The sequence below is a fragment of the Electrophorus electricus genome, chromosome 2 (genome assembly GCF_013358815.1).
Source record: "Electrophorus electricus isolate fEleEle1 chromosome 2, fEleEle1.pri, whole genome shotgun sequence".
In the NCBI taxonomy this organism is placed as follows: domain Eukaryota; kingdom Metazoa; phylum Chordata; class Actinopteri; order Gymnotiformes; family Gymnotidae; genus Electrophorus; species Electrophorus electricus.
The window spans coordinates 25,371,865-25,383,560 of NC_049536.1; the positions used below are offsets into that span (position 1 = coordinate 25,371,865).

General features: G+C 38.3%; 1 protein-coding gene across 1 annotated transcript; it reads left to right on the forward strand.

Annotated features, from left to right (window-relative positions):
• The first annotated feature begins 78 nt into the window (after positions 1 to 78).
• Positions 79 to 10,958, forward strand: snx4 (sorting nexin 4). Its single transcript, XM_027030812.2, has 14 exons — positions 79 to 183; positions 902 to 1,026; positions 3,830 to 3,968; positions 4,042 to 4,191; positions 4,454 to 4,501; positions 4,983 to 5,038; positions 5,260 to 5,332; positions 5,596 to 5,657; positions 6,211 to 6,276; positions 7,395 to 7,484; positions 8,068 to 8,167; positions 8,543 to 8,688; positions 9,014 to 9,128; positions 9,493 to 10,958. The coding sequence occupies exons 1-14, from the start codon at positions 94 to 96 to the stop codon at positions 9,538 to 9,540; spliced, it is 1,308 nt and encodes a 435-aa protein (XP_026886613.1). The 5' UTR covers positions 79 to 93; the 3' UTR covers positions 9,541 to 10,958.
• Positions 10,959 to 11,696: the final 738 nt, after the last annotated feature.

Consider the following 11,696-nt stretch of genomic DNA (forward strand, 5'->3'; position numbering starts at 1 on the left):
GCTGAAACATGCGTATCAGTGATATAATCATAACATAACAGACACAGAGGGGGTTGTTGAACGGCGCATGCACCGAAATAGGAAACAGTCGGAATGATGGCGGACACGGGAAGCGAAGACGTAGCGGTGATCGGAAACACTGATCAAACCCCTTCGGAGTTACAAAACAATATTAAAAACACGGTAAAAATAGTTGTTTTCTGTTGATTTAAACAAAATACGAACGTGTTACCTGAGCTATGGATAAGTCAGAACCGATTCAATTCAGAGAGGCCCGATGTCCGTCCACGGACTCGCTTGGATCATGATAGCTGGGTTAGCTGGCTAGTCATCTAGATTATGAACAAGTTGTGCAATAGCTCGCTGCGTAGCCTTTTCAGAATTTTTAACGATCCTTCTTTTTTTTTCTTTTTTTCAGCAAACATATTTGCTTGCTAGCTAGTCATGTCACAGAACCGCAAGTAGATAGCGATATCTGTACAGCTTGTTATTAAATAACTAGCTAACAGTTAACTAACTATCTTACTGATGTTTGATGCTAGAGAACACATTAAAACACCTTTAGCTAATTGTGTATAAGATAACAAATTTCAAATTCCTATTCTTGTATTTGACTTCCACCTCGAAGCTCAGTAAGTAAAGGAACAAGAGAGCTAGGTTGGTGTTATGCTAACTAGGTATTAAGCTACGTGGGTCATAGGAACATGAATCCACTGTGTAAGTGTGTCTGTTATAGTTCATCAGATTTGTGATGTTACTTAAGTACCAGAGGGTCAGGCGAATGCTTTAGACCTAGGTTGGCTAACTTGAATAATGCGCGGATTTCCTTCCTATGTTTTCCTTTGTTGTTTATTATGTAAACACATTATTAATAGATACTTATTTACTTTTCACTCCACAGATGGTTGAGAAGGGGGGCACTCTCTTGAAGGGACTGGAGATCAGCGTAGCTGAGGCAGAGAAGAGAACAGGAAAAAACGCAGTCAGCATACAGGAAACGTACACTGTATATCTCATCGAAACAAGGTAAATTACTTCACTTGCCCTTCTCTCTTCCCCACTATTAAGTTTGATGATACTGAAGTAAAAAGATGAATTCAACTTTTTTTTTTTTTTTAATCTCAGTACCTTATCAGTTTTGAGTATGTTTCAGATTTTGTTATATTGCTCGAGTACATAAAGTGATTTAAAAAAAAACAGGTCCAGTAGTACCATTGGTCTTATGTGACCAGTCTGCTTATGTAATTTGGCCTCTTGAGCCCCAAACTTCATTGAACCTAACTTTTCATGAATTCCCCTTCCCTTGGTACTGTACAATTAGTGGAACTGTACAGTTGTGTTGTGGTTGATGTGTGGTAAGTAAAAGGAAGGGAAGCAAAAGCTAGGTGGAAATGTTAGGTATGCTCAAAACCAGTATGTCCACATGACTGAATATAACAGAAGACTTAAAGATAATTAGCCATTGAAGGGTTGAGCTTTTTGGATATTCATTTTATTACTATCCTACTGGTCTTAGAATTATGTTTTTTTTCTTAGGAAAAAGGTACCCTTTGATTGTATGTGATTACTTATTCTAGATTAAACACTTATTCTGACCAAACACACTTTCTATATTAATGCCATATGGGTAAAGGATGGCCAGGTCATGTCCTTATGCCAGAGCATGTCTCTCTTGTCTTCCCTCACATCTTTTATTGATAAGAATTGTGGAAACACTAAACTGTGCTACATTGTGGCTGTCTAGTACTAGACTTCCCCAGCCCTGCTTGGAGCCTGTAGGCTCCCAGAAACTGCAGGCTGGTGTATAGCTGCACAAGATCCCCAGCACAAGTGTGAAACGTAACAATGGCTGGAGAGGCATTCCAGGTTCGGGATGCATAGTATGCATTAGTGTTTACAAAGATCATCCTCTTTCCTTCAGTTAAGATGGCTTTACAGTGTTGCACAGTGCTCAAGCCGTAGTCTCTACTGATCAGAAAGTCTGTGCAACAGAGGTTTACTTTCTTCTTTGTCTCTCTTACGTTTTGTGTTTCTCTTGCCCAATAGCGCTGCTGGAAACCAAGATGTCACTTTTTATGTAGGAGCTGAGTCGGCAGTTTGAACCACTGTACACTGTCTCAACTGTTTTGACTTTTGGACCACAGGCATATACAGTACAGACTCAGTCACAAGACCCATTCATAAACATCAACATTTTCCTTTTTATCGGCCCATCTAACCTGTTGGGCCATGTTGTGTGCTACCATTTGAGCAGTGCCGCTTTGTGGAAAACATTCAACACATACAGCAGGGTCACCATAAAAGATAGGATCTGTTGGCTGCAGAGAGTTTCTGTGGGGGCACAATGTTCAGTGGTAATGCAGGCTGTTCCACCATTGATTCATTTTTAAACAAAACACTACAAATAGAAAAATCCTGTGTTGCACACTCATGGCCTTGGAGTGCACAGAGTCATGTTGCTAGATCACACCATAAAAGAAAAGACATGTTTTCTTAAGGATTTGTGCAAGCTACACATTATTATTATTATTGTTGTTGTTGTTCTTGTTGTTGTTGTTGTTATAAGTAAACCCAAAGATGCTTTTCAATAAGCAATAAACATTAGGGATTAGAGAGATATTAAGAAAGGAAAGTTTTAAGCAAGGATTTGAAAGAAGACTGTGATCAGCAGTTACAGAGAGATTGAGGCAGAGTTCCAAAGTTTGGGGTCAGCACCGCTGAAGGATCTGCTACCAATGGTTGAATATCTAGTTGCATGTGTGCATACATCGTGGGTTTATTTATCCCATACAACACAGGGGGAGCGGTTTTGGGGTGACTGGGTTCTTGGGCACAGTCATGCAGATGGGAGTGCAGAGTGCCTCCCAGTGAGTGTGGCACTCCTGCTGCTGCTGTACTGAGGGTTATTAGCATAGAGTCCATTATAGGGTATCATTTCCTCCCTGGAGTACTCTGTATCCTGAGCTCTTATTTCAGAGGCTCCCTCATCTCTCTCTGTCCCTGCTTTGCCCTGCTTTTCCCTGCTTCTCTGTCTGTGTGCATTTCTGCCAACTGTATTATTGCATGTAAACTAGATTGCCTGTTTCTCATTAAGTGTAATGCTTTGCTAACTAGTGAAGCAATGTAGGGAACGCTTCATACAAGACCTTTGTTCTGCTGCTATATACTAGGTTTTTTAGTGGTGCTCTGCCCTTAAATTAGAAGCACTCCTGGTTCCAGGCACCCAGCATTACACAGTTGAACTTCTGGTATGTGTTTATTATAGACCCTTAAGATTTCTTCCTTTATTGTCTAAACTTAAGCCATCTGAAAGTTTGTAGCTCTTCTTTGTGTTTGTCAACTTAGTTTTATTTGGGATGTTGGATTAAACTGTTTGAGCAAACTCACATTTCACTGGTAAGTTTTTATTTATTTTTTTAAATTTCTGTTTATCAATTTATTTATTTATTTTTGGGTTTCTTGAAACCTCTGTATAAGTGTTTTTATTCAGAGTAGTTCAGTATCCGATATTTTGTGCCTTGATTTTCCTTCAGCTACTTGAGGGGGTGGTAGCAGAGAACTTGGCTTTGACCCATGAGGTCAAGGTCAGAGCTCAGCTGATATAATTCTGCCACAGCCATTGTTCCTTGGAGGAAAACAGTTTCATTTATGGCTGTCAAAATGCCAGCATTTTCATTTGGCAAAATACTAATGCTGACTTATGCAAATCATGACCATAGTGTTATGCTTGGTTATATCGATTAACCCCAAGATATAGCTATAGCAGCTATCAGTTGCGTTGGGCTTTAAAATGGCTAACAAAAACCTTGATCAACTCTTTCTGCTTCAGGGCGGTGGATAATGTGTCTGAGGTTGCCAATCCCACCCCTGACTCGCTTTGGAGGCGCTACAGCGAATTTGAGATCTTCAGAAACTATTTATTAGTCACCTATCCATTTGTAGTCGTTCCACCTTTGCCAGAGAAACGGGTAAGAGAAGTGTCTTCCTCAATTGCTTGCAGACATTTGTAAGATTGCAGCTGACTGTTTGTTGGTGTTGCAGGCAGAGTTTGTGTGGCACAAACTGTCTGCAGACAATATGGATCCAGACTTTGTGGAGAGGCGTAGGGTTGGGCTAGAAAACTTCCTGCTCCGGGTTGCTTCCCATCCAGTCCTGTCTAATGACAAGATCTTCTACTCCTTTCTCACTCAGGTAGTGCTGATTGGAGAAAAAAAGTTTCAATGAAACACTTCCTCAATATCTACTAATCAGTCCAAAGTTCCTTAACCCTAAACTGTACTGAGTTACCCCAAACAAATAATATAGTATTTCTGCTGAGATCCCTAAACATTAAGCACATTTTAATTTATAAAAAGATTTTCCATATTGACTAAGGTTGCACACTTTGATAGTATCTTCTGTTAGGCAGTTATGGTATTTGTCAGTGTCAAAATATCTCTTCATTGTCCCACAGGAACAAGGCTGGAAGGAAGTGGTATTTGAGACAGGATTTCAGGCAAAGGTATTTAATTAGTGATTTATGTAAATGTATGTTCATGCACTCCCTGAGACCCATACTGGATGTCTGTAATATCATTGTTGATGTGTAGCTTGACTGTATTTCTAATTATAAATTGATATGCCATACCAATATGGAGTTGAATTAATATGAATGCATCATTAAGATCTAATTGTTCTCAACATGATAATGACATGAGGCAGTTAAGGTACTACTGCTGTGAAGAGTGTTTTATCAGTACATGCTAGTATATATAAATAACCAGAGGAAGTCTGTTTTAGCAGCCTGGACCAACCCAGTGAGAGCAGCATAGTTTTTTCTTTCGTGTGTGTGTGTGTGTGTGTGTGTGTGTGTGTCTGTGTGTTTGAGTTTGACTTTTTGCAGTGTTTAAAATCTATGAAGGGACTGAATAAAGACTGAACCTCAGTAGTTTTTTGTTTTATGTCTGTTGTTTTGTGTTGGGTTTTTTGGCCACCTTTTATAGGCAGATTCGAGGTTGAAGGCTTTAAATGCTACTTTTAGGGTGAAGAATCCAGACAAGTAAGTTATTTAATGCAGAATTTCTTTGACATATAGACAGTTTTATCAGTAGTATAGTGCACAATTATTAGAATGGCTTCTTTCAGAAAAAAATTAATTGTTTAAAAAAGAGGACTGACAGCAGGAGTGTCAATCCACATCATATTATGTTGTTTCAAGTCTTGACCCCTTTGTCTGTCTCTTCCCCCATCTCGCTTTCTCTTGCTCACTCTCTCCCTCAGGAGGTTTGCAGAAATGAAGCACTATGGAGACGAACTGCAGTCTGTTATATCGCAGCTGCTGCGTGTGCGAGCAGTGAGTATGAACAGCTGCTTGACTTAGAGACACACACACACAGGCAAATAGACTATGAAATCGCAGTACTGCTTCAAGTAATGCTTGCCTTATTTGGACTGAGATTGTGTATAACAGACTAAACCATGTTAATTGCAGTAATGTGTAGTTCCTGCATACGGGCAATCAAATGATATTGGTGCAACACTTTAGCAGATGTCTTCAAGTTTGTATGTTGATAGAGGTGCTAATTTTTTACTAACTAAAGTGAACTCTTTTCTCAGAGAGTGGCTGATCGCCTGTATGGGGTCTACAAAGTGCATGGAAATTACGGCAGAGTCTTCAGGTGGGTGTTTTTTTTTGTTTGTTTGTTTGTTTGTTTGTTTTCTTTTTAAACACACTGAATGCAACAGAACAGCATAGTAACCTATTTAGGGTGGCGTGTATATGGTTCACGTCACTGATCATACCCATCAGATTCATGCTGAATGTGATACCCATACACCATGTTAACCTTGAATATTAGTCTTTCACAGATAGTAGCTCACAGTTAAGATCGTAGTTTAACCTGTTACACCATTTTCTTTATGAGCTCCTTTCCTATTCTGAAATTCTAAGGCTGAAACCAAATATTCTGTACAGCTTTATTTGCATGTTTCATGGATGTTTCATAAGCATTTGAAGCTTGACATAATTTAATTTTAGTAGTTATCACATATTAAAACGTAATTAGCAGTTGAAATGTTATTAGCACAATTTTTCAAATGACTGATCTTTGAAACCAAGCAATTTGTATATAAATCTGACATTCAGAAGCTGTTGTACTTGTTTAGTGCTTCAGATACATTGAAAAATCATACACTAACAGCTGATGAGCAATTCCTTTTTGTTCTGGACAGTGAGTGGAGTGCCATTGAAAAAGAGATGGGAGATGGACTACAGAGTGCAGGACATCATATGGATGCGTGAGTTTGTTTTGCATTGAGTTTGAGTTTCTTACATGCACATGCACACACATCCATACCATATCAATAGGGGGTCACTGCCACATTTATGAGCTATTCTCATGTAACCTTTAAAGGATTAGTGCAGGATTGTGTTGCAACAGTTTTGTGTTTTCGTTTTCCCTGCATGCTACCTTCAGCTTCCCAATCAGCCTATCCTGTTACCCTCAGAGAGCTCATTGAGAGAACTGAAATATGAAGTCCCTGCAGCTTGTAAATCTGATTCTCTGTCCAGAGCGTTAAAACACATTTGCTCAATTGATTTGAAAGCACTCCGGTTTCTAGAGAAGCCCTCACCACTACCACTGACCCCTGTAACAAGTAGCCAGGAAGGTGAGCTTTTGGGAGGCTCCTATTTCAGCTTGGCTGGCTTACAAAAAATGTATCTGTAGCAGCCAGAACCAATAAGATTAGCATATTTCTTGAAACATTGAAGAGATGTTGTTAGAACTTCACTAGAGGATTGGTGCTTGCAGTCGGTGGTGTTAGCCTGATGCTATCCAGCCCACAGCACTTCTCCGTTTGTCAATGCTACCATCTATACTGACGGCTTCCAGATTGCTTCATTCAACTGCAAGGTCATCTGGTCCCAAGCCTGGTCTTGCGGCACCTTGTCATCTGCCAATCATGCTCTCATGAGGGCAAATGGCCTGTCCATCATCAGCTTCCCTCAGTGGCTGTCAGAATGCTCCAAGTATCACATTTCTCAACTTTTCCCAAGAATCAAACAACAAAATTAAACGCATGTGAACGTGATGGCTCTTGATTTGTATTTATGCACCACAATGCTGTTTTTTATGGTAAAAGTTGTCTTTATAATGAAGTGTATTGTAATGTGATTGAAACAGCACGTTACAGTTATTTGTAAGAAGGGCTGTTCCATATTTTGTGGCTTTGCTTTAAGCAGCAGTTTCTATTTCTGGAGTAAGTGGTTTAAAATTACAACACTTACTCTTAATTTCCTCATCTTTATATATTTTATACCATGATGCATTACTGAAACACATTAAAAGCACATTTGAAATATTTTATGCCTGTGTGTATATGAAGTACTTAACAGGAGCCTTTTCTCTTGGTAGGTATGCTGCTTCTATAGACGATATATTGGAGGAGGAGGAGCACTATGCTGACCAGCTGAAAGAATACCTTTTCTATACGGAGGCATTAAGGTTTACTATACAAAAAATATTGGTGCAACAGAAATGGTCTTGGATCAGCTGCAGTAATATGCCCAAATATGAATGTCCTTAATTATATTCATTAAACTGTGAATGACAAACTTTTTTGGATCAGTGTGCCTTCTCTGATCCACACAGTAAAGTATACAGCCTGTATCTATGGCCTCTAAAGCAGAAAAAAAGTATCACACTGCAGAGTTATTTTCAAGCCCATGTGTGTTGGATTAGTGCTGGAAGTAAATGCTGCAGGGAGATCTCATTGGTACTGAGCAGCATGTGAAGCAACTCAATCTGCCCAAAGTCTGGTCTCCATAGACTGCTGAAAGGGCCATTCTATCACAGAGAGCGATATTGATTAGCTAATTTGGCCTTAAAAATTGTCACACAAAGTAGTTAATACTATTAGCCCTTAAGATGTAGTAGAGTGTATAGTGAAGAAAATCTTGTCTGTCCCATTAGGGGTTAAGACCTATTTTAATTGGCTTTAAATTACCATTCTTTTTGTTTGTTTCTTTAGTTGTGCTAGTTTTCAATTAGTTTTTAAGTAGTTGATTTGGTTTTATATTGTATGTAGGGCAGTGTGCAGGAAGCATGAGCTTTGTCAGTTTGAACTGGAGATGGCTGCACAAGACCTGATCTCCAAGAAACAGCAGAGGGAGGAACTGGCTACTGGGGTGAGTGTCCATTCATTTCCCCCTGCAGTGACAGCAGAAATTTCTCACAATGTAGCATGTTTAGAGCATCTTGGAACTAATGGCCCAATGGCATATTCATAATTTTTAAAAGCTTTTTGTTTTTCATAAATTGCCTTCTGGACAAACTGTTGATCACAATTTGAAAAAGCTGATGTCTGGAGAACAGATTAACTCATGTACCTGAGAGCGAGACTAGCTAGATCTTGAAAACTGCAACGGTTTAGAGCACTGTGCTCAGTCACTTATGCTGTCGTTTCATTAATACACATTCTATGAAAAACACTGACTTTTAAGAGAAGATGCTAAACATCCATAAACTCCAAATCTGATAACTTTTTTGCCATCTCTTTGCAGACAGTCCGAACCTTTTCCTTGAAGGGGATGACCAGCAAGCTATTTGGCCAGGAGACGCCTGAGCAGAGGGAGACCAAATTGAAAACCCTGGAGACCCAGATTGAGGAGGGAGAGGAGATGGTGAAGGAGAGAACTGCAGAGTGCGAGTGAGTATTCTTCTCCTTTCCCCACATCTGTTGAGTATGAGTGGAAGTATAGAGTCCCATGCTCATATTATTTTATTAAAACTAACAAAACCTTCTTTATGGTGTTTTTGTGTTTTCCTTTTTTGCTTCTTTTATTAATTATTCTTTTTTTATTTCTGAAAGATGGGTAAGGGGTTGTTCCTCTTTACTTGACTCACCCAGAGTGATGGGCAAGGTCCACCGTTTACTTGTTTTCATCTGAATATGAGCTATCGTCTTAATTCATAATTGCTGCTGGTTCAACATTAGACATGAATAATTATATTGACATTTTTCTCACGTGTAGTGAGTTTGTGAAGAACGCTTGGGAGGACATAGAGAGGTTCAGAGAACAGAAAGACAGAGACCTCAAAGAAGCTCTTATAAGTTATGCCATCATGCAAATCAGCATGTGTAAAAAGGTGAGTGATCCCTTTGCAGACAATAGGGACATATAAAAGGTGAAGTAGTTTTCTGAAGCTCTAAAGAAGGGGGCAGGTTCCTCCTAACATTATAGTGTAATTTAATAGTCAACGGTCAGTGACAAACACCCAAGTATTAAAAGCTCTGTATGATTTATGTATTTATATGTCCATGATATTAAAATAATGATACATTAAACTGATCCTGTTTTGGTTCACAACTGTTGTATTTGAAAAGGAGGTACCTCAAGAGTGTAATCTTTTGTTGGTAACAATAAAAACCAAGTCTTAACAAAATATTGTGGTTTTAACCTCAAATGAAGTGAAATCTAATTGCTGCCCAACCACTGATTTTTGTCTGTAGGGAATTCAAGTATGGAATAATGCTAAAGAGTGCTTCAGCAAGATGTGAGTTGTGTCTCTAGCCAGAGTTTAATACACAGCCATACAGCTGTACAAACATCTCAAGGTAAGAGTGCTGACCTATGATCAGTTGTTCATCTCCTATCATCTCCTGGTGACTATAAATATGTGGACCAAACTGATCCAAGATTAGCATTCTTGCAGAGATGCTCAATAGGTTTGAGCCCTAAGCACAATCTAAGAGGGCACTGGAACCACCATTGCCACAGAAGCACACTCCTAGGCTGACCTAGGGGAATGGAACTTTCCTCTGAATTCTGCATTTTCCTCTGCCACATCCACTTAAATCCAGGAGTATCTTTCATATATGCAGTAAAACACATGCATAAATAAAATAATGAGTGGGGGGAATTTTTAGTGTTATTTCTGTTGTGCTGACTGGTATGGATTATACCAGTTTCATACCAAATTCCCAGAATCTTTGTTTGTGCAAGCTAAAACACAAAGTGGTTTAAACTTTTTATCATTAACAAAATGTATGTACATTGATTTATATCAGGTCTGGAAAATGGACTGTTGGCATACAGGTATTTAGGGTAAAATCATTTTCTTTTTCTTTTTAATGAAGTGACCATGCAAATGTATATGCCATCATTCCTCTTTTGTATGTTTTATACTTTTCGAAAACGGAAGTAATGACTTTGTGTACCTGAAGGAAATGTCTTGTGATCTGCTTACGGTTGCCATCAGTGCCAGAAAGTCTGTGCCACAAAGATATGAGGCTTCAATGACAGAAAGATGTCTGTGAAAACATTGAGTTTCAATACAGGATCATCACATTAAAGTTTCCGTAAACATCTGAAACATGTTCATTTCATTGAAACTTAAAAGTATAAAAAAAAAATAATGTAGTGAGGTCTACATGAGGCAAATACGCTCTGGTAATAAAGCAACCAGGCTTATTGATAACTGAGCTTACATGGCCTGTGGCTGATCTCACTACTGATGTTCATAATAAAATTCTGTATGCTCATTATTAGCACTTTCTGCAAACTGCCAGGACACGCAAACTGTTTTATAACCACTACTCCCTTTAATATGGTCCAATTAGGTTGAAAAATATAAGCCTGCTTTTTGTCTTATGCAAGACCTTATGCAGCATATTTTCTTTGTGGCTACAGATTCCACTTTGAATGCTAGACTTGTAATTTTTGATGATGTGTGGGTGGGTCCGTATTTTGAATTAAATCTGGCTCTGGAGTAATAGGAAGGTCACACAGGAAAGGCAGGGTAATTTATGTTAATTTCTTCTTAACAGTTTTGTGTGGAAATAAGCCTGGCCTACCCCAATTTTTTGGCTGGATTTTTTATGCTGTTTGCTTGCTTGTTTTGTTTCTACACCTTGGAGCTGATTGTACTATATTCGCTGTTTTATTGTGCAAACACTAATAAATACAATTTTCTAAATTTTTTTTTTTTTTTTACATTTTCATCATATTGTGATTTTAAATGTTTATAATAACATAATTCCTAACACTGTTTAAAAGAATTATCAAAATATCTCCTTTTTGTCTTCATATAATTACTTTTCTCCTAAAAATATATAGTACACCCTCTGAAAATATGGAGTTTCCCAAAAACTGCTGTAGCCAAAGCTAAAGTCATAACAGAATTGTATAATTTGAGAAGGATCTCTAATAAGCTGTAGGTTTGATGGCCCTCCAATGTAGACTATTAGAGATGATGATGAAAACTGAGTTTGGACTATAAAAGTACAGTTGGTACTGGCATAAAACATAATTACTTAGTCAGTCACAAGTACTCTTATCAGTAATGAGGACCTTTTTTAAAATAAAATTAGTTTGGAGTGTTTACTGTCACACTGCTATTTATCATACAATCATTTAAAACTGAAAGATGTGCACAATAACACGACGTTGAGCATGTTAAATAGTGTGTAAATGCTGCCCTCTTGTGGTGTTAGGAGGTTTCTCATTGCTTTACAGACCTCTAAATCTGCGTTGAGTTGTCAGCGTTGTAAAAATGCGGTAAAAACTAGCTGAAGAGCTGATAGCAGACTTATTTAGACGCTTAAAAGTGGAAGAGTGGTAAATTAACAATAGGTGAAATTTTGTCTAAACAGGTTACACACAAGTGGATAATCTGCATTAAAAGATATGTTTAATAAGGTTTATTTAAATCTGA

Excerpts from the sequence above, each read along its gene's own strand:
- snx4 (XM_027030812.2), top strand. The coding sequence starts at position 94 with ATGATGGCGGACACGGGAAGCGAAGACGTAGCGGTGATCGGAAACACT. Across the intron at positions 184-901 it reads AAAACAATATTAAAAACACG|ATGGTTGAGAAGGGGGGCAC; the intron begins GTAAAAATAGTT and ends TTCACTCCACAG. Across the intron at positions 9,129-9,492 it reads AAATCAGCATGTGTAAAAAG|GGAATTCAAGTATGGAATAA; the intron begins GTGAGTGATCCC and ends TTTTGTCTGTAG.